At 51.0% G+C, this 20,622-nt stretch overlaps 1 protein-coding gene across 1 annotated transcript in view; it reads right to left on the reverse strand.

Moving 5' to 3' along the window:
- The window catches only part of LOC124018692 (receptor tyrosine-protein kinase erbB-4-like), a 20,804-nt gene extending 955 nt beyond the window's left edge, over positions 1-19,849 (reverse strand). Inside the window, exons 1-2 of the mRNA XM_046334044.1 lie at positions 19,759-19,849; positions 18,525-18,694 (exon numbers count right to left, since the gene is read on the reverse strand). Coding sequence (XP_046190000.1) covers positions 18,525-18,694; positions 19,759-19,849 — 261 coding nt within the window. The remainder of the gene's footprint in view (positions 1-18,524; positions 18,695-19,758) is intronic.
- Between the last annotated feature and the right edge of the window lie 773 nt (positions 19,850-20,622).

The raw sequence follows: 20,622 nt of genomic DNA on the forward strand, positions 1-20,622 counted from the left end.
AGCACCATGGTCTTGTAGCGGATGCGAGCTTCAACTGGAAGCCAGTGGAGAGAGCGGAGGAGCGGGGTGACGTGAGAGAACTTGGGAAGGTTGAACACTAGACGGGCTGCGGCGTTCTGGATGAGTTGTAGGGGTTTAATGGCACAGGCAGGGAGCCCAGCCAACAGCGAGTTGCAGTAATCCAGACGGGAGATGACAAGTGCCTGGATTAGGACCTGCGCCGCTTCCTGTGTGAGGCAGGGTCGTACTCTGCGGATGTTGTAGAGCATGAACCTACAGGAACGGGCCACCGCCTTGATGTTAGTTGAGAACGACAGTTTGTTGTCCAGGATCACGCCAAGGTTCTTAGCGCTCTGGGAGGAGGACACAATGGAGTTGTCAACCGTGATGGCGAGATCATGGAACGGGCAGTCCTTCCCCGGGAGGAAGAGCAGCTCCGTCTTGCCGAAGTTCAGCTTGAGGTGGTGATCCGTCATCCACACTGATATGTCTGCCAGACATGCAGAGATGCGATTCGCCACCTGGTCATCAGAAGGGGGAAAGGAGAAGATTAATTGTGTGTCGTCTGCATAGCAATGATAGGAGAGACCATGTGAGGTTATGACAGAGCCAAGTGACTTGGTGTATAGCGAGAATAGGAGAGGGCCTAGAACAGAGCCCTGGGGGACACCAGTGGTGAGAGCGCGTGGTGAGGAGACAGATTCTCGCCACGCCACCTGGTAGGAGCGACCTGTCAGGTAGGACGCAATCCAAGCGTGGGCCGCGCCGGAGATGCCCAACTCGGAGAGGGTGGAGAGGAGGATCTGATGGTTCACAGTATCGAAGGCAGCCGATAGGTCTAGAAGGATGAGAGCAGAGGAGAGAGAGTTAGCTTTAGCGGTGCGAAGCGCCTCCGTGATACAGAGAAGAGCAGTCTCAGTTGAATGACTAGTCTTGAAACCTGACTGATTTGGATCAAGAAGGTCATTCTGAGAGAGATAGCGGGAGAGCTGACCAAGGACGGCACGTTCAAGAGTTTTGGAGAGAAAAGAAAGAAGGGATACTGGTCTGTAGTTGTTGACATCGGAGGGATCGAGTGTAGGTTTTTTCAGAAGGGGTGCAACTCTCGCTCTCTTGAAGACGGAAGGGACGTAGCCAGCGGTCAGGGATAAGTTGATGAGCGAGGTGAGGTAAGGGAGAAGGTCTCCGGAAATGGTCTGGAGAAGAGAGGAGGGGATAGGGTCGAGCGGGCAGGTTGTTGGGCGGCCGGCCGTCACAAGACGCGAGATTTCATCTGGAGAGAGAGGGGAGAAAGAGGTCAGAGCACAGGGTAGGGCAGTGTGAGCAGAACCAGCGGTGTTGTTTGACTTAGCAAACGAGGATCGGATGTCGTCGATCTTCTTTTCAAAATGGTTGACGAAGTCATCTGCAGAGAGGGAGGAGGGGGGGGGGGGGAGGAGGATTCAGGATGTTGTTGTGAATTAAATTTCTCTGCGGCTGTTTTCCAGGGTATAGTTTGGTTCAAAGGTCTCTAAGAAAGAAGGAGGAAAAACCAGTTGGTATTTAAACACCTGAACCCTATGAACAACAACAATAACAACAACAAACATATTACATGACTTATAGGGCAAGTATATTTCCTGATATTCTCCAGGATAGCTCCAAGCTATTAGAGCTGGGCCAGCTTGCCAGAGTTTCTACTAGAGAGCCATCCCCCTGCCCACAATGTTTTACTGCTAATATTAGTCACCTTCTGGGGAGCCACAAAGGGAGAGAGGGGGGGGGGGTCCTCTCTTTCACTCTCACCCACTCTTTCCCTCTGTCCTCTCTCCATCACTCCATCGCTCTGCAATCATCTCTTCTCCTCTCCTCCTTTAGCCCAACCTCTCTATTCATCCCTCTCCCCATCTAGTTTTTAAAAGGCCCCATTATCCTCTCCTCCTTTAGCCCAACCTCTCTATTCATCCCTCTCCCCGTCTAGTTTTTAAAAGGCCCCATTATCCTCTCCTCCTTTAGCCCAACCTCTCTATTCATCCCTCTCCCTGTCTAGTTTTTAAAAGGCCCCATTATCCTCTCCTCCTTTAGCCCAACCTCTCTATTCATCCCTCTCCCGTCTAGTTTTTAAAAGGTCCCCATTATCCTCTCCTCCTTTAGCCCAACCTCTCTATTCATCCCTCTCCCCGTCTAGTTTTTAAAAGGCCCCATTATCCTCTCCTCCTTTAGCCCAACCTCTCTATTCATCCCTCTCCCCGTCTAGTTTTTAAAAGGCCCCCATTATCCTCTCCTCCTTTAGCCCAACCTCTCTATTCATCCCTCTCCCCGTCTAGTTTTTAAAAGGCCCCATTATCCTCTCCTCCTTTAGCCCAACCTCTCTATTCATCCCTCTCCCCGTCTAGTTTTTAAAAGGCCCCCATTATCCTCTCCTCCGGTGAGGTTCAATCAGAAAAGCAAATGAGTCAGAATTACACTCTATCCCAAATGGCACCCTATTCCCTTTATAGTGCATTACTTCTGACCAGAACTCAAAATAAGTGTACTGTATAGGCAAGGGGGGGCATTTGGGCCACATCCTAGCTAGTCTATTTTATTCACTGTGCCAGCGGAGCCAGTGTTCCAGTTCTTTCACTTTGCAATTTTCTCCCATGACTCCCTGTCCTATTCATAGTCCTAGACTGTTTGACTGCATAATGAAAATGTGTTTCAGTCAGAATATTGACCTTTGACATTTCAGATGTGTGGGTGCCTGTGTCCAGGTCCCCTAGGGCCATGGCATGACCGCCAGCACGAGGGCACACGGGCACACGGGCACACAGTCAATATGAGATGCAGGATCATGGTCGAGGCAGAGCGGCGGCGAGCGGCAGAGTAAATAGCCAAGCCCAGGACTCATTGTCTCTGAGCAAATGGTGGCGGCGCTTTAGTGGAGAAGCTGCTATTTACACACGGAGGCCGGCGTAATGAAAAAGGAGGCCTGGAGAGCGGGTGGATAAAAAGGCCAGGGTCGGGCGTGACACACTGGGACACAGAGATGGAGGCAGACTGGGACAGAGAGAGAGAGAAGAACTGGAGGAGGCAGACTGGGACAGAGAGAGAGAACTGGAGGAGGCAGACTGGGACAGAGAGAGAGAGAAGAACTGGAGGAGATACACTGGGACAGAGAGAGAGAGAAAAACTGGAGGAGGCAGTCTGGGACAGAGAGAGAGAGAAGAACTGGAGGAGATACACTGGGACAGAGAGAGAGAGAAGAACTTGAGGAGGCAGACTGGGACAGAGAGAGGGAGAAGAACTGGAGGAGATACACTGGGACAGAGAGAGAGAAAAGAACTGGAGGAGGCAGACTAGGACAGAGAGAGAAGAACTGGGGGAGATACACTGGGACAGAGAGAGAGAAAAGAACTGGAGGAGGCAGACTGGGACAGAGAGAGAGAGAAGAACTGGAGGAGGCAGACTGGGACAGAGAGAGAGAAGAACTGGAGGAGATATACTGGGACAGAGAGAGAGAGAACTGGAGGAGGCAGACTGGGACAGAGAGAGAGAGAACTGGAGGAGATACACTGGGACAGAGAGAGAGAAGAACTGGAGTAGATACACTGGGACAGAGAGAGAGAGAAGAACTGGAGGAGATATACTGGGACAGAGAGAGAAGAACTGGAGGAGATACACTGGGACAGAGAGAGAGAAGAACTGGAGGAGGCAGACTGGGACAGAGAGAGAGAACTGGAGGATGCAGACTGGGACAGAGAGAGAGAGAAGAACTGGAGGAGGCAGACTGGGACAGAGAGAGAGAAGAACTGGAGGAGATACACTGGGACAGAGAGAGAGAGAAGAACTGGAGGAGGCAGACTGGGACAGAGAGAGAAGAACTGGAGGAGGCAGACTGGGACAGAGAGAGAGAAGAACTGGAGGAGGCAGACTGGGACAGAGAGAGAGAAGAACTGGAGGAGGCAGACTGAGACAGAGAGAGAGAAGAACTGGAGGAGATACACTGGGACAGAGAGAGAGAGAAGAACTGGAGGAGGCAGACTGGGACAGAGAGAGAAGAACTGGAGGAGGCAGACTGGGACAGAGAGAGAGAAGAACTGGAGGAGGCAGACTGGGACAGAGAGAGAGAAGAATTGGATGAGATACACTGGGACAGAGAGAGAGAGAAGAACTGGAGGAGGCAGACTGGGACAGAAAGAGAAGAACTGGAGGAGGCAGACTGGGACAGAGAGAGAGAAGAACTGGAGGAGATACACTGGGACAGAGAGAGAGAGAAGAACTGTAGGATGCAGACTGGGACAGAGAGAGAGAAGAACTGGAGGAGATACACTGGGACAGAGAGAGAGAGAAGAACTGGAGGAGGCAGACTGGGACAGAGAGAGAGAATAACTGGAGGAGGCAGACTGACCGGAGAGAGAGCGAAGAACTGGAGGAGATACACTGGGACAGAGAGAGAGAGAAGAACTGGAAGAGGCAGACTGGGACAGAGAGAGAGAGAGAAGAACTGGTGGAGATACACTGGGACAGAGAGAGAGAGAATAACTGGAGGAGGCAGACTGGGGCAGAGAGAGAGAGAAGAACTGGTGGAGATACAATGGGACAGAGAGAGAGAGAAGAACTGGAGGAGGCAGACTGAGACAGAGAGAGAGAGAAGAACTGGAGGAGATACACTGGGACAGAGAGAGAGAGAAGAACTGGAAGAGTCAGACTGGGACAGAGAGAGAGAGAACTGGTGGAGATACACTGGGACAGAGAGAGAGAGAAGAACTGGAGGAGGCAGACTGGGACAGAGAGAGAGAGAAGAACTGGTGGAGATACACTGGGACAGAGAGAGAGAAGAACTGGAAGAGGCAGACTGGGACAGAGAGAGAGAGAAGAACTGGTGGAGATACACTGGGACAGAGAGAGAGAGAAGAACTGGAGGAGGCAGACTGGGACAGAGAGAGAGAGAACTGGAGGAGGCAGACTGAGACAGAGAGAGAGAGAAGAACTGGAGGAGGCAGACTGGGACAGAGAGAGAGAGAAGAACTGGTGGAGGTACACTGGGACAGAGAGAGAGAGAAGAACTGGAAGAGTCAGACTGGGACAGAGAGAGAGAGAGAAGAACTGGAGGATACAGACTGGGACAGAGAGAGAGAACTGGAGGAGTCAGACTGGGACAGAGAGAGAGAGAAGAACTGGAGGAGATACGCTGGGACAGAGAGAGAGAGAAGAACTGGAGGAGATACACTGGGACAGAGAGAGAGAGAAGAACTGGAGGATACAGACTGGGACAGAGAGAGAGAACTGGAGGAGTCAGACTGGGACAGAGAGAGAGAGAAGAACTGGAGGAGATACGCTGGGACAGAGAGAGAGAGAAGAACTGGAGGAGATACACTGGGACAGAGAGAGAGAGAAGAACTGGAGGAGGCAGACTGGGACAGAGAGAGAGAAGAACTGGAGGAGATATACTGGGACAGAGAGAGAGAACTGGAGGAGGCAGACTGGGACAGAGAGAGAGGAGAACTGGAGGAGATATACTGGGACAGAGAGAGAAGAACTGGAGTAGATACACTGGGACAGAGAGAGAGAGAGAATAACTGGAGGAGGCAGACTGGGACAGAGAGAGAGAGAAGAACTGGTGGAGATACACTGGGACAGAGAGAGAGAGAAGAACTGGAGGAGGCAGACTGGGACAGAGAGAGAGAGAACTGGAGGAGGCAGACTGAGACAGAGAGGGAGAGAAGAACTGGAGGAGATACACTGGGACAGAGAGAGAGAGAAGAACTGGAAGAGTCAGACTGGGACAGAGAGAGAGAAGAACTGGTGGAGATACACTGGGACAGAGAGAGAGAAAGAACTGGAGGAGACAGACTGGGACAGAGAGAGAGAGAGAAGAACTGGTGGCGATACACTGGGACAGAGAGAGAGAAGAACTGGAGGAGAGACTGGGACAGAGAGAGAGAGAAGAACTGGAGGAGGCAGACTGAGACAGAGAGGAGAGAAGAACTGGAGGAGATACACTGGGACAGAGAGAGAGAGAAGAACTGGAGGAGGCAGACTGGGACAGAGAGAGAGAGAGAGAACTGGAGGAGGCAGACTGAGACAGAGAGGGAGAGAAGAACTGGAGGAGATACACTGGGACAGAGAGAGAGAGAAGAACTGGAGGATGCAGACTGGGACAGAGAGAGAGAACTGGAGGAGTCAGACTGGGACAGAGAGAGAGAGAAGCACTGGAGGAGATACACTGGGACAGAGAGAGAGAGAAGAACTGGAGGAGGCAGACTGGGACAGAGAGAGAGAAGAACTGGAGTAGATACACTGGGACAGAGAGAGAGAAGAACTGGAGGAGGCAGACTGGGACAGAGAGAGAGAGAAGAACTGGTGGAGGCAGACTGGGACAGAGAGAGAGAGAAGAACTGGAAGAGGCAGACTGGGACAGAGAGAGAGAGAAGAACTGGTGGAGGCAGACTGGGACAGAGAGAGAGAGAAGAACTGGAGGAGGCAGACTGGGACAGAGAGAGAGAGAAGAACTGGAGGAGGCAGACTGGGACAGAGAGAGAGAAGAATTGGAGGAGATACACTGGGACAGAGAGAGAGAGAAGAACTGGAGGATGCAGACTGGGACAGAGAGAGAGAGAACTGGAGGATGCAGACTGGGACAGAGAGAGAGAGAAGAACTGGAGGAGGTAGACTGGGACAGAGAGAGAGAAGAACTGGAGGAGATACACTGGGACAGAGAGAGAGAGAAGAACTGGAGGAGTCAGACTGGGACAGAGAGAGAAGAACTGGAGGAGGCAGACTGGGACAGAGAGAGAGAAGAACTGGAGGAGGCAGACTGGGACAGAGAGAGAGAAGAACTGGAGGAGATACACTGGGACAGAGAGAGAGAGAAGGGTTGTCTAGATTAATGGAAATCAGATGGAAGTGGAGGTAGGGTTTGATACTTTCTGAGGCTGATAGGACTGATAGGACATTGAGGAAAAGAGAGGAGGAATAGTTGTTGTGGATAGTATGTGTGTGTGGCTGTGTGTTAACAAGACGGGGACCCTCCCAATGCCAGGCCCTCCTCAGGGGTCGAGCCTGAACCGTCCCGGTACCCAAACTGGTTCTGGGGAAAGGGGGGAGACAACATGAGGGGAAAACATGAACTCCAATGTAGGAGGACTAACACTCATTACAAAGCCGCTCTTACAAATCAGACTGGGACAGAGAGAGAGAAAGAACTGGTGGAGATACACTGGGACAGAGAGAGAGAAGAACTGGTGGAGATACACTGGGACAGAGAGAGAGAGAAGAACTGGAGGAGGCAGACTGGGACAGAGAGAGAGAAAGAACTGGTGGAGATACACTGGGACAGAGATTGAGAGAAGAACTGGAAGAGTCAGACTGGGACAGAGAGAGAGAGAAGAACTGGTGGAGATACACTGGGACAGAGATTGAGAGAAGAACTGGAAGAGTCAGACTGGGACAGAGAGAGAGAGAAGAACTGGTGGAGATACACTGGGACAGAGATTGAGAGAAGAACTGGAAGAGTCAGACTGGGACAGAGAGAGAGAGAAGAACTGGTGGAGATACACTGGGACAGAGAGAGAGAAGAACTGGAGGAGGCAGACCGGGACAGAGAGAGAGAAGAACTGGAGGAGATACACTGGGACAGAGAGAGAGAGAATAACTGGAGGAGGTAGACTGGGACAGAGAGAGAGAACTGGAGGAGGCAGACTGGGACAGAGAGAGAGAGAGAAGAACTGGTGGAGATACACTGGGACAGAGAGAGAGAAATAACTGGAGGAGGCAGACTGGGGCAGAGAGAGAGAGAAGAACTGGTGGAGATACACTGGGACAGAGAGAGAGAAAGAACTGGAGGAGGCAGACTGAGACAGAGAGAAGAGAAGAACTGGAGGAGATACACTGGGACAGAGAGAGAGAGAAGAACTGGAAGAGTCAGACTGGGACAGAGAGAGAGAGAAGAACTGGTGGAGATACACTGGGACAGAGAGAGAAGAAGAACTGGAGGAGACAGACTGGGACAGAGAGAGAGAGAAGAACTGGTGGAGATACACTGGGACAGAGAGAGAAGAACTGGAAGAGGCAGACTGGGACAGAGAGAGAGAGAAGAACTGGTGGAGATACACTGGGACAGAGAGAGAGAGAAGAACTGGAGGAGGCAGACTGGGACAGAGAGAGAGAGAGAGAACTGGAGGAGGCAGACTGAGACAGAGAGAGAGAGAAGAACTGGAAGAGATACACTGGGACAGAGAGAGAGAGAAGAACTGGAGGATGCAGACTGGGACAGAGAGAGAGAACTGGAGGAGTCAGACTGGGACAGAGAGAAGAACTGGAGGAGATACACTGGGACAGAGAGAGAGAAGAACTGGAGGAGATATACTGGGACAGAGAGAGAGAACTGGAGGAGGCAGACTGGGACAGAGAGAGAAGAACTGGAGGAGATATACTGGGACAGAGAGAGAAGAACTGGAGTAGATACACTGGGACAGAGAGAGAGAGAAGAACTGGAGGAGGCAGACTGGGACAGAGAGAGAGAGAACTGGAGGAGGCAGACTGAGACAGAGAGAGAGAGAAGAACTGGAGGAGGCAGACTGGGACAGAGAGAGAGAGAAGAACTGGTGGAGGTACACTGGGACAGAGAGAGAGAGAAGAACTGGAAGAGTCAGACTGGGACAGAGAGAGAGAGAGAAGAACTGGAGGATACAGACTGGGACAGAGAGAGAGAACTGGAGGAGTCAGACTGGGACAGAGAGAGAGAGAAGAACTGGAGGAGATACGCTGGGACAGAGAGAGAGAAGAACTGGAGGAGATACACTGGGACAGAGAGAGAGAGAAGAACTGGAGGATACAGACTGGGACAGAGAGAGAACTGGAGGAGTCAGACTGGGACAGAGAGAGAGAGAAGAACTGGAGGAGATACGCTGGGACAGAGAGAGAGAGAAGAACTGGAGGAGATACACTGGGACAGAGAGAGAGAGAAGAACTGGAGGAGGCAGACTGGGACAGAGAGAGAAGAACTGGAGGAGATATACTGGGACAGAGAGAGAGAGAAGAACTGGAGGAGGCAGACTGGGACAGAGAGAGAGGAGAACTGGAGGAGATATACTGGGACAGAGAGAGAAGAACTGGAGTAGATACACTGGGACAGAGAGAGAGAACTGGAGGAGGCAGACTGGGACAGAGAGAGAGAGAAGAACTGGTGGAGATACACTGGGACAGAGAGAGAGAGAAGAACTGGAGGAGGCAGACTGGGACAGAGAGAGAGAGAGAGAACTGGAGGAGGCAGACTGAGACAGAGAGGGAGAGAAGAACTGGAGGAGATACACTGGGACAGAGAGAGAGAGAAGAACTGGAAGAGTCAGACTGGGACAGAGAGAGAGAGAAGAACTGGTGGAGATACACTGGGACAGAGAGAGAGAGAAGAACTGGAGGAGACAGACTGGGACAGAGAGAGAGAGAGAAGAACTGGTGGCGATACACTGGGACAGAGAGAGAGAAGAACTGGAGGAGGCAGACTGGGACAGAGAGAGAGAGAGAGAACTGGAGGAGGCAGACTGAGACAGAGAGGGAGAGAAGAACTGGAGGAGATACACTGGGACAGAGAGAGAGAGAAGAACTGGAGGAGGCAGACTGGGACAGAGAGAGAGAGAGAGAACTGGAGGAGGCAGACTGAGACAGAGAGGGAGAGAAGAACTGGAGGAGATACACTGGGACAGAGAGAGAGAGAAGAACTGGAGGATGCAGACTGGGACAGAGAGAGAGAACTGGAGGAGTCAGACTGGGACAGAGAGAGAGAGAAGCACTGGAGGAGATATACTGGGACAGAGAGAGAGAGAAGAACTGGAGGAGGCAGACTGGGACAGAGAGAGAGGAGAACTGGAGGAGATATACTGGGACAGAGAGAGAAGAACTGGAGTAGATACAGGGACAGAGAGAGAGAACTGGAGGAGGCAGACTGGGACAGAGAGAGAGAGAGAAGAACTGGTGGAATACACTGGGACAGAGAGAGAGAAAGAACTGGAGGAGGCAGACTGGGACAGAGAGAGAGAGAGAGAACTGGAGGAGGCAGACTGAGACAGAGAGGGAGAGAAGAACTGGAGGAGATACACTGGGACAGAGAGAGAGAAGAACTGGAAGAGTCAGACTGGGACAGAGAGAGAGAGAAGAACTGGGGAGATACACTGGGACAGAGAGAGAGAGAAGAACTGGAGGAGACAGACTGGGACAGAGAGAGAGAGAAGGTGGCGATACACTGGGACAGAGAGAGAAGAAGAACTGGAGGAGGCAGACTGGGACAGAGAGAGAGAGAGAGAACTGGAGGAGGCAGACTGAGACAGAGAGGAGAGAAGAACTGGAGGAGATACACTGGGACAGAGAGAGAGAGAAGAACTGGAGGAGGCAGACTGGGACAGAGAGAGAGAAACTGGAGGAGGCAGACTGAGACAGAGAGGGAGAGAAGAACTGGAGGAGATACACTGGGACAGAGAGAGAGAGAAGAACTGGAGGATGCAGACTGGGACAGAGAGAGAGAACTGGAGGAGTCAGACTGGGACAGAGAGAGAGAGAAGCACTGGAGGAGATACACTGGGACAGAGAGAGAGAGAAGAACTGGAGGAGGCAGACTGGGACAGAGAGAGAGAAGAACTGGAGTAGATACACTGGGACAGAGAGAGAGAAGAACTGGAGGAGGCAGACTGGGACAGAGAGAAGAACTGGTGGAGGCAGACTGGGACAGAGAGAGAGAGAGAACTGGAAGAGGCAGACTGGGACAGAGAGAGAGAGAAGAACTGGTGGAGGCAGACTGGGACAGAGAGAAGAACTGGAGGAGGCAGACTGGGACAGAGAGAACTGGAGGAGGCAGACTGGGACAGAGAGAGAGAAGAATTGGAGGAGATACACTGGGACAGAGAGAGAGAAAGAACTGGAGGATGCAGACTGGGACAGAGAGAGAGAGAACTGGAGGATGCAGACTGGGACAGAGAGAGAGAGAAGAACTGGAGGAGGTAGACTGGGACAGAGAGAGAGAAGAACTGGAGGAGATACACTGGGACAGAGAGAGAGAGAAGAACTGGAGGAGTCAGACTGGGACAGAGAGAGAAGAACTGGAGGAGGCAGACTGGGACAGAGAGAGAGAAGAACTGGAGGAGGCAGACTGGGACAGAGAGAGAGAAGAACTGGAGGAGATACACTGGGACAGAGAGAGAGAGAAGGGTTGTCTAGATTAATGGAAATCAGATGGAAGTGGAGGTAGGGTTTGATACTTTCTGAGGCTGATAGGACTGATAGGACATTGAGGAAAAGAGAGGAGGAATAGTTGTTGTGGATAGTATGTGTGTGTGGCTGTGTGTTAACAAGACGGGGACCCTCCCAATGCCAGGCCCTCCTCAGGGGTCGAGCCTGAACCGTCCCGGTACCCAAACTGGTTCTGGGGAAAGGGGGGAGACAACATGAGGGGAAAACATGAACTCCAATGTAGGAGGACTAACACTCATTACAAAGCCGCTCTTACAAATCAGACTGGGACAGAGAGAGAGAGAAGAACTGGTGGAGATACACTGGGACAGAGAGAGAGAGAAGAACTGGTGGAGATACACTGGGACAGAGAGAGAGAGAAGAACTGGAGGAGGCAGACTGGGACAGAGAGAGAGAGAAGAACTGGTGGAGATACACTGGGACAGAGATTGAGAGAAGAACTGGAAGAGTCAGACTGGGACAGAGAGAGAGAGAAGAACTGGTGGAGATACACTGGGACAGAGATTGAGAGAAGAACTGGAAGAGTCAGACTGGGACAGAGAGAGAGAGAAGAACTGGTGGAGATACACTGGGACAGAGATTGAGAGAAGAACTGGAAGAGTCAGACTGGGACAGAGAGAGAGAGAAGAACTGGTGGAGATACACTGGGACAGAGAGAGAGAAGAACTGGAGGAGGCAGACCGGGACAGAGAGAGAGAAGAACTGGAGGAGATACACTGGGACAGAGAGAGAGAGAATAACTGGAGGAGGTAGACTGGGACAGAGAGAGAGAACTGGAGGAGGCAGACTGGGACAGAGAGAGAGAGAGAAGAACTGGTGGAGATACACTGGGACAGAGAGAGAGAGAATAACTGGAGGAGGCAGACTGGGGCAGAGAGAGAGAGAAGAACTGGTGGAGATACACTGGGACAGAGAGAGAGAGAAGAACTGGAGGAGGCAGACTGAGACAGAGAGAGAGAGAAGAACTGGAGGAGATACACTGGGACAGAGAGAGAGAGAAGAACTGGAAGAGTCAGACTGGGACAGAGAGAGAGAGAAGAACTGGTGGAGATACACTGGGACAGAGAGAGAGAGAAGAACTGGAGGAGACAGACTGGGACAGAGAGAGAGAGAGAAGAACTGGTGGAGATACACTGGGACAGAGAGAGAGAAGAACTGGAAGAGGCAGACTGGGACAGAGAGAGAGAGAAGAACTGGTGGAGATACACTGGGACAGAGAGAGAGAGAAGAACTGGAGGAGGCAGACTGGGACAGAGAGAGAGAGAGAGAACTGGAGGAGGCAGACTGAGACAGAGAGAGAGAGAAGAACTGGAAGAGATACACTGGGACAGAGAGAGAGAGAAGAACTGGAGGATGCAGACTGGGACAGAGAGAGAGAACTGGAGGAGTCAGACTGGGACAGAGAGAAGAACTGGAGGAGATACACTGGGACAGAGAGAGAGAAGAACTGGAGGAGATATACTGGGACAGAGAGAGAGAACTGGAGGAGGCAGACTGGGACAGAGAGAGAGAAGAACTGGAGGAGATATACTGGGACAGAGAGAGAAGAACTGGAGTAGATACACTGGGACAGAGAGAGAGAGAAGAACTGGAGGAGGCAGACTGGGACAGAGAGAGAGAGAACTGGAGGAGGCAGACTGAGACAGAGAGAGAGAGAAGAACTGGAGGAGGCAGACTGGGACAGAGAGAGAGAGAAGAACTGGTGGAGGTACACTGGGACAGAGAGAGAGAGAAGAACTGGAAGAGTCAGACTGGGACAGAGAGAGAGAGAGAAGAACTGGAGGATACAGACTGGGACAGAGAGAGAGAACTGGAGGAGTCAGACTGGGACAGAGAGAGAGAGAAGAACTGGAGGAGATACGCTGGGACAGAGAGAGAGAGAAGAACTGGAGGAGATACACTGGGACAGAGAGAGAGAGAAGAACTGGAGGATACAGACTGGGACAGAGAGAGAGAACTGGAGGAGTCAGACTGGGACAGAGAGAGAGAGAAGAACTGGAGGAGATACGCTGGGACAGAGAGAGAGAGAAGAACTGGAGGAGATACACTGGGACAGAGAGAGAGAGAAGAACTGGAGGAGGCAGACTGGGACAGAGAGAGAGAAGAACTGGAGGAGATATACTGGGACAGAGAGAGAGAACTGGAGGAGGCAGACTGGGACAGAGAGAGAGGAGAACTGGAGGAGATATACTGGGACAGAGAGAGAAGAACTGGAGTAGATACACTGGGACAGAGAGAGAGAACTGGAGGAGGCAGACTGGGACAGAGAGAGAGAGAGAAGAACTGGTGGAGATACACTGGGACAGAGAGAGAGAGAAGAACTGGAGGAGGCAGACTGGGACAGAGAGAGAGAGAGAGAACTGGAGGAGGCAGACTGAGACAGAGAGGGAGAGAAGAACTGGAGGAGATACACTGGGACAGAGAGAGAGAGAAGAACTGGAAGAGTCAGACTGGGACAGAGAGAGAGAGAAGAACTGGTGGAGATACACTGGGACAGAGAGAGAGAGAAGAACTGGAGGAGACAGACTGGGACAGAGAGAGAGAGAGAAGAACTGGTGGCGATACACTGGGACAGAGAGAGAGAAGAACTGGAGGAGGCAGACTGGGACAGAGAGAGAGAGAGAACTGGAGGAGGCAGACTGAGACAGAGAGGGAGAGAAGAACTGGAGGAGATACACTGGGACAGAGAGAGAGAGAAGAACTGGAGGAGGCAGACTGGGACAGAGAGAGAGAGAGAGAACTGGAGGAGGCAGACTGAGACAGAGAGGGAGAGAAGAACTGGAGGAGATACACTGGGACAGAGAGAGAGAGAAGAACTGGAGGATGCAGACTGGGACAGAGAGAGAGAACTGGAGGAGTCAGACTGGGACAGAGAGAGAGAGAAGCACTGGAGGAGATACACTGGGACAGAGAGAGAGAGAAGAACTGGAGGAGGCAGACTGGGACAGAGAGAGAGAAGAACTGGACACTGGGACAGAGAGAGAGAAGAACTGGAGGAGGCAGACTGGGACAGAGAGAGAGAGAAGAACTGGTGGAGATAGACTGGGACAGAGAGAGAGAGAAGAACTGGAAGAGGCAGACTGGGACAGAGAGAGAGAGAAGAACTGGTGGAGGCAGACTGGGACAGAGAGAGAGAGAACTGGAGGAGGCAGACTGGGACAGAGAGAGAGAGAACTGGGAGGCAGACTGGGACAGAGAGAGAAAGAATTGGAGGAGATACACTGGGACAGAGAGAGAGAGAAGAACTGGAGGATGCAGACTGGGACAGAGAGAGAGAGAACTGGAGGATGCAGACTGGGACAGAGAGAGAGAGAAGAACTGGAGGAGGTAGACTGGGACAGAGAGAGAGAAGAACTGGAGGAGATACACTGGGACAGAGAGAGAGAGAAGAACTGGAGGAGTCAGACTGGGACAGAGAGAGAAGAACTGGAGGAGGCAGACTGGGACAGAGAGAGAGAAGAACTGGAGGAGGCAGACTGGGACAGAGAGAGAGAAGAACTGGAGGAGATACACTGGGACAGAGAGAGAGAGAAGGGTTGTCTAGATTAATGGAAATCAGATGGAAGTGGAGGTAGGGTTTGATACTTTCTGAGGCTGATAGGACTGATAGGACATTGAGGAAAAGAGAGGAGGAATAGTTGTGGATAGTATGTGTGTGTGGCTGTGTGTTAACAAGACGGGGACCCTCCCAATGCCAGGCCCTCCTCAGGGGTCGAGCCTGAACCGTCCCGGTACCCAAACTGGTTCTGGGGAAAGGGGGGAGACAACATGAGGGGAAAACATGAACTCCAATGTAGGAGGACTAACACTCATTACAAAGCGCTCTTACAAATCAGACTGGGACAGAGAGAGAGAGAAGAACTGGTGGAGATACACTGGGACAGAGAGAGAGAGAAGAACTGGTGGAGATACACTGGGACAGAGAGAGAGAGAAGAACTGGAGGAGGCAGACTGGGACAGAGAGAGAGAAAGAACTGGTGGAGATACACTGGGACAGAGATTGAGAGAAGAACTGGAAGAGTCAGACTGGGACAGAGAGAGAGAGAAGAACTGGTGGAGATACACTGGGACAGAGATTGAGAGAAGAACTGGAAGAGTCAGACTGGGACAGAGAGAGAGAAGAACTGGTGGAGATACACTGGGACAGAGATTGAGAGAAGAACTGGAAGAGTCAGACTGGGACAGAGAGAGAGAGAAGAACTGGTGGAGATACACTGGGACAGAGAGAGAAGAACTGGAGGAGGCAGACCGGGACAGAGAGAGAAGAACTGGAGGAGATACACTGGGACAGAGAGAGAGAATAACTGGAGGAGGTAGACTGGGACAGAGAGAGAGAACTGGAGGAGGCAGACTGGGACAGAGAGAGAGAGAGAAGAACTGGTGGAGATACACTGGGACAGAGAGAGAGAGAATAACTGAGGAGGCAGACTGGGGCAGAGAGAGAGAGAAGAACTGGTGGAGATACACTGGGACAGAGAGAGAGAGAAGAACTGGAGGAGGCAGACTGAGACAGAGAGAGAGAGAAGAACTGGAGGAGATACACTGGGACAGAGAGAGAGAGAGAAGAACTGGAAGAGTCAGACTGGGACAGAGAGAGAGAGAAGAACTGGTGGAGATACACTGGGACAGAGAGAGAGAGAAGAACTGGAGGAGACAGACTGGGACAGAGAGAGAGAGAGAAGAACTGGTGGAGATACACTGGGACAGAGAGAGAGAAGAACTGGAAGAGGCAGACTGGGACAGAGAGAGAGAGAAAAACTGGTGGAGATACACTGGGACAGAGAGAGAGAGAAGAACTGGAGGAGGCAGACTGGGACAGAGAGAGAGAAGAACTGGAGGAGATACACTGGGACAGAGAGAGAGAGAAGGGTTGTCTAGATTAATGGAAATCAGATGGAAGTGGAGGTAGGGTTTGATACTTTCTGAGGCTGATAGGACTGATAGGACATTGAGGAAAAGAGAGGAGGAATAGTTGTTGTGGATAGTATGTGTGTGTGGCTGTGTGTTAACAAGACGGGACCTCCCAATGCCAGGCCCTCCTCAGGGGTCGAGCCTGAACCGTCCCGGTACCCAAACTGGTTCTGGGGAAAGGGGGGAGACAACATGAGGGGAAAACATGAACTCCAATGTAGGAGGACTAACACTCATTACAAAGCCGCTCTTACAAATCAGACTGGGACAGAGAGAGAGAAGAACTGGTGGAGATACACTGGGACAGAGAGAGAGAGAAGAACTGGTGGAGATACACTGGGACAGAGAGAGAGAGAAGAACTGGAGGAGGCAGACTGGGACAGAGAGAGAGAAAGAACTGGTGGAGATACACTGGGACAGAGATTGAGAGAAGAACTGGAAGAGTCAGACTGGGACAGAGAGAGAGAGAAGAACTGGTGGAGATACACTGGGACAGAGATTGAGAGAAGAACTGGAAGAGTCAGACTGGGACAGAGAGAGAGAGAAGAACTGGTGGAGATACACTGGGACAGAGATTGAGAGAAGAACTGGAAGAGTCAGACTGGGACAGAGAGAGAGAAAGAACTGGTGGAGATACACTGGGACAGAGAGAGAGAAGAACTGGAGGAGGCAGACCGGGACAGAGAGAGAGAAGAACTGGAGGAGATACACTGGGACAGAGAGAGAGAGAATAACTGGAGGAGGTAGACTGGGACAGAGAGAGAGAACTGGAGGAGGCAGACTGGGACAGAGAGAGAGAGAGAAGAACTGGTGGAGATACACTGGGACAGAGAGAGAGAGAATAACTGGAGGAGGCAGACTGGGGGCAGAGAGAGAGAGAAGAACTGGTGGAGATACACTGGGACAGAGAGAGAGAGAAGAACTGGAGGAGGCAGACTGAGACAGAGAGAGAGAGAAGAACTGGAGGAGATACACTGGGACAGAGAGAGAGAGAGAACTGGAAGAGTCAGACTGGGACAGAGAGAGAGAGAAGAACTGGTGGAGATACACTGGGACAGAGAGAGAGAGAAGAACTGGAGGAGACAGACTGGGACAGAGAGAGAGAGAGAAGAACTGGTGGAGATACACTGGGACAGAGAGAGAGAAGAACTGGAAGAGGCAGACTGGGACAGAGAGAGAGAGAAGAACTGGTGGAGATACACTGGGACAGAGAGAGAGAGAAGAACTGGAGGAGGCAGACTGGGACAGAGAGAGAGAGAGAGAACTGGAGGAGGCAGACTGAGACAGAGAGAGAGAGAAGAACTGGAAGAGATACACTGGGACAGAGAGAGAGAGAAGAACTGGAGGATGCAGACTGGGACAGAGAGAGAGAACTGGAGGAGTCAGACTGGAACAGAGAGAAGAACTGGAGGAGATACACTGGGACAGAGAGAGAGAAGAACTGGAGGAGATATACTGGGACAGAGAGAGAGAACTGGAGGAGGCAGACTGGGACAGAGAGAGAGAAGAACTGGAGGAGATATACTGGGACAGAGAGAGAAGAACTGGAGTAGATACACTGGGACAGAGAGAGAGAGAAGAACTGGAGGAGGCAGACTGGGACAGAGAGAGAGAGAAGAACTGGAGGAGGCAGACTGGGACAGAGAGAGAGAAGAATTGGAGGAGATACACTGGGACAGAGAGAGAGAGAAGAACTGGAGGATGCAGACTGGGACAGAGAGAGAGAACTGGAGGATGCAGACTGGGACAGAGAGAGAGAGAAGAACTGGAGGAGGCAGACTGAGACAGAGAGAGAGAAGAACTGGAGGAGATACACTGGGACAGAGAGAGAGAGAAGAACTGGAGGAGTCAGACTGGGACAGAGAGAGAAGAACTGGAGGAGGCAGACTGGGACAGAGAGAGAGAAGAACTGGAGGAGGCAGACTGGGACAGAGAGAGAGAGAAGAACTGGAGGAGATACACTGGGACAGAGAGAGAGAGAAGGGTTGTCTAGATTAATGGAAATCAGATGGAAGTGGAGGTAGGGTTTGATACTTTCTGAGGCTGATAGGACTGATAGGACATTGAGGAAAAGAGAGGAGGAATAGTTGTTGTGGATAGTATGTGTGTGTGGCTGTGTGTTAATTTGAGTGTGTGTGTGGTTGTGTGTTAATTTGAGTGTGTGTGTGGATGTTTCTGTGCATGTGTGTGTGTGTGTGCTTCTGCTGTGTGTGTGTGTGGGGGGGTTGTTTCTGTGCATGTGTGGGTGTTTCTGTGTGTGTGTGTGTGTGTGTGTGTGTGTGTGTGTGTGTGTGTGTGTGTGTGTGTGTGTGTGTGTGTGTGTGTGTGTGTGTGTGTGTGTGTGTGTGTGTGTGTGTGTGTGTGTGCGCGTGCGTGTGCGTGTGCGTGCACAAGTGTGTGCCTCTACCTACCCTGTTGGAGTCGACGCGGAGCCTGGCTGTGTATGATAGTGGAGGCATGTTAAAGTGATGGGGAACCAGGTACTCCTCAGCATCCATAAAGTCCTCCACATCCTCCTCATCCAGCAGGCTCTGGAAGAACTTACTGTCTTTGGGGCTGGGCAGCTTCATACGGTCATCCCCTGAGTTAGAAACACAGATACACAACATCACATTACTGTCTACTGGGTTGTGTTCAGCAGAGCACAGCGTGGCTAAATGTTTTGCTGCGCAACACCAACATTTGGGACAGTTGCGCTGACGTATGCTAATGTGATTAGCATGACGTTGTAAGTAACCAGATCTCCCAGGACATGTCTTATATGGGCAGAAAGCTGAGATTATTGTTCATCTAAATGCACTTCCATGCTGTTGTTTGAGGAGAGGCACAGCAACAAAACACTTCCATCACGGCAACTGGTTTTGATACATTCACCTCTGAAGGTAAATCATGACCTTACATTCAGTCATCTTGCTCCGTTTGTCATCCTGAGGGTCCCAGAGATAAAATGTAGCGTAGTTTTGTTTGATAAAATAAATGTTTATATTCAAATTACGGAACTGGGTTCTAAAGTTTGAACCCTTGTGACCCCCCTCCCCACCTCATCGCCCCCCCACCTCCTCTTTACGCTGCTGCTACTCTCTGTTTATTATCTATGCATAGTCACTTTAACTCTACCTACATATACATATTACCTCAATTACCTCCACTAACCAGTTCCCTGCACATTGACTCTGTACTGGTAATTTCTGTACAGAGCCTCGCTACTGTTATTTTACTGCTGCTCTTAATTCATTGTCATTTTTATCATATTTTTACTTATCTATTTTCACTTAACAATTATTTATCTTAAAACTGCATTGTTAGTTATGGGCTTGTAAGTAAGCATTTCACTGTAAGGTGTTCAGCGGATGTGAAAAATACCATTTGTTTTGATTTGATTTGGAATTGATCAAGTTCAGGCAGAGAATGCCTCAACTGTCTACTTGCTCAACATGATCCTGATTTTTACAATATCTTGGGACTGTTGTGGACATTAAACCAGAGTACGCAGATATGCAAAGTAAAAAGGAAATATTTAAGTTCAGCGAACTGCAATACTCCTAAACAGGGTTTTCATGCATTTCTCAGGAGTGGACTGTACTGCCTTGTGTCTCATCCACCAGCAGACCAGACAGAGAGAGAGAGAGCAGGGCTGAGCCGTACCTGGATGACCAGGTATCTCTGGGGTCCCGGGCCATCCTACAAACTCTGCAGCCAGCTCCTTGAACTTGGGCCTGCTGTCTGCGTCTATCATCCAGCCTGGAAGAAAGAAGACACAGCTTGTCATAATAAAACACGTTTGATTCAGATAGTAAGGTAATGTGTAGAAACAACGACCTCTGAATGCTAAGGTGCCCTGTTGCTATCTCTAATACTGTGTACTGCTCATTCAGGCCCACTAAAAGGATTTTAGTACGTTGTGTACATTTGAGTCCCAGAGGAATAGTGGTCACTGGTCACCATGGTGACTGCTGATACCAAATAACAGAATCACCCTGAATCTTAGAATAACATGAAATACCATTCAGTCATTGGCTGGCCTGAGACAATGTACAGTAGATAGTGTTAGAGAGAGAGAAAGAGAGGGAGAGATAACAACAGAGAGATGAAAAGGAAGACAGAGAGAGAGCGACAGAGAGACAGACACAAAGACAAAGAGAGAGAGAGAGAGACGTAAACAGTGTCTACTGATCTTAGATCAGCTCTAATAAGTCTAGCTAGCGCTCTCCTCTCTCTCTCTCTCTCTCTCTCTCTCCTCTCTCTCTCTCCCTTCTCTCTCTCCTCTCCCTCATCCTCATCCTCTTCTCTCTCCCTCCCCGCCCCTCTCTCTCTTCCTCTCCTCTCTCCTCTCCCTCCTCTCTCTCCTCTCCTCTCCTCTCTCTCTCTCCTCTCCTCTCCTCTCCTCTCCTCCCTCTCCTCTCCTCTCCTCTCCTCTCCTCTCCTCTCCTCCCTTCTCTCTCTTCTCCTCTCCTCTCCTCTCCTCCCCTCCCTCCCTCCTCTTCTATCTCTTTCTCCCTCCTCTCTCTC

The sequence above is a fragment of the Oncorhynchus gorbuscha genome, unplaced genomic scaffold, assembly GCF_021184085.1.
Source record: "Oncorhynchus gorbuscha isolate QuinsamMale2020 ecotype Even-year unplaced genomic scaffold, OgorEven_v1.0 Un_scaffold_563, whole genome shotgun sequence".
Taxonomy (NCBI): Eukaryota; Metazoa; Chordata; class Actinopteri; order Salmoniformes; family Salmonidae; genus Oncorhynchus; species Oncorhynchus gorbuscha.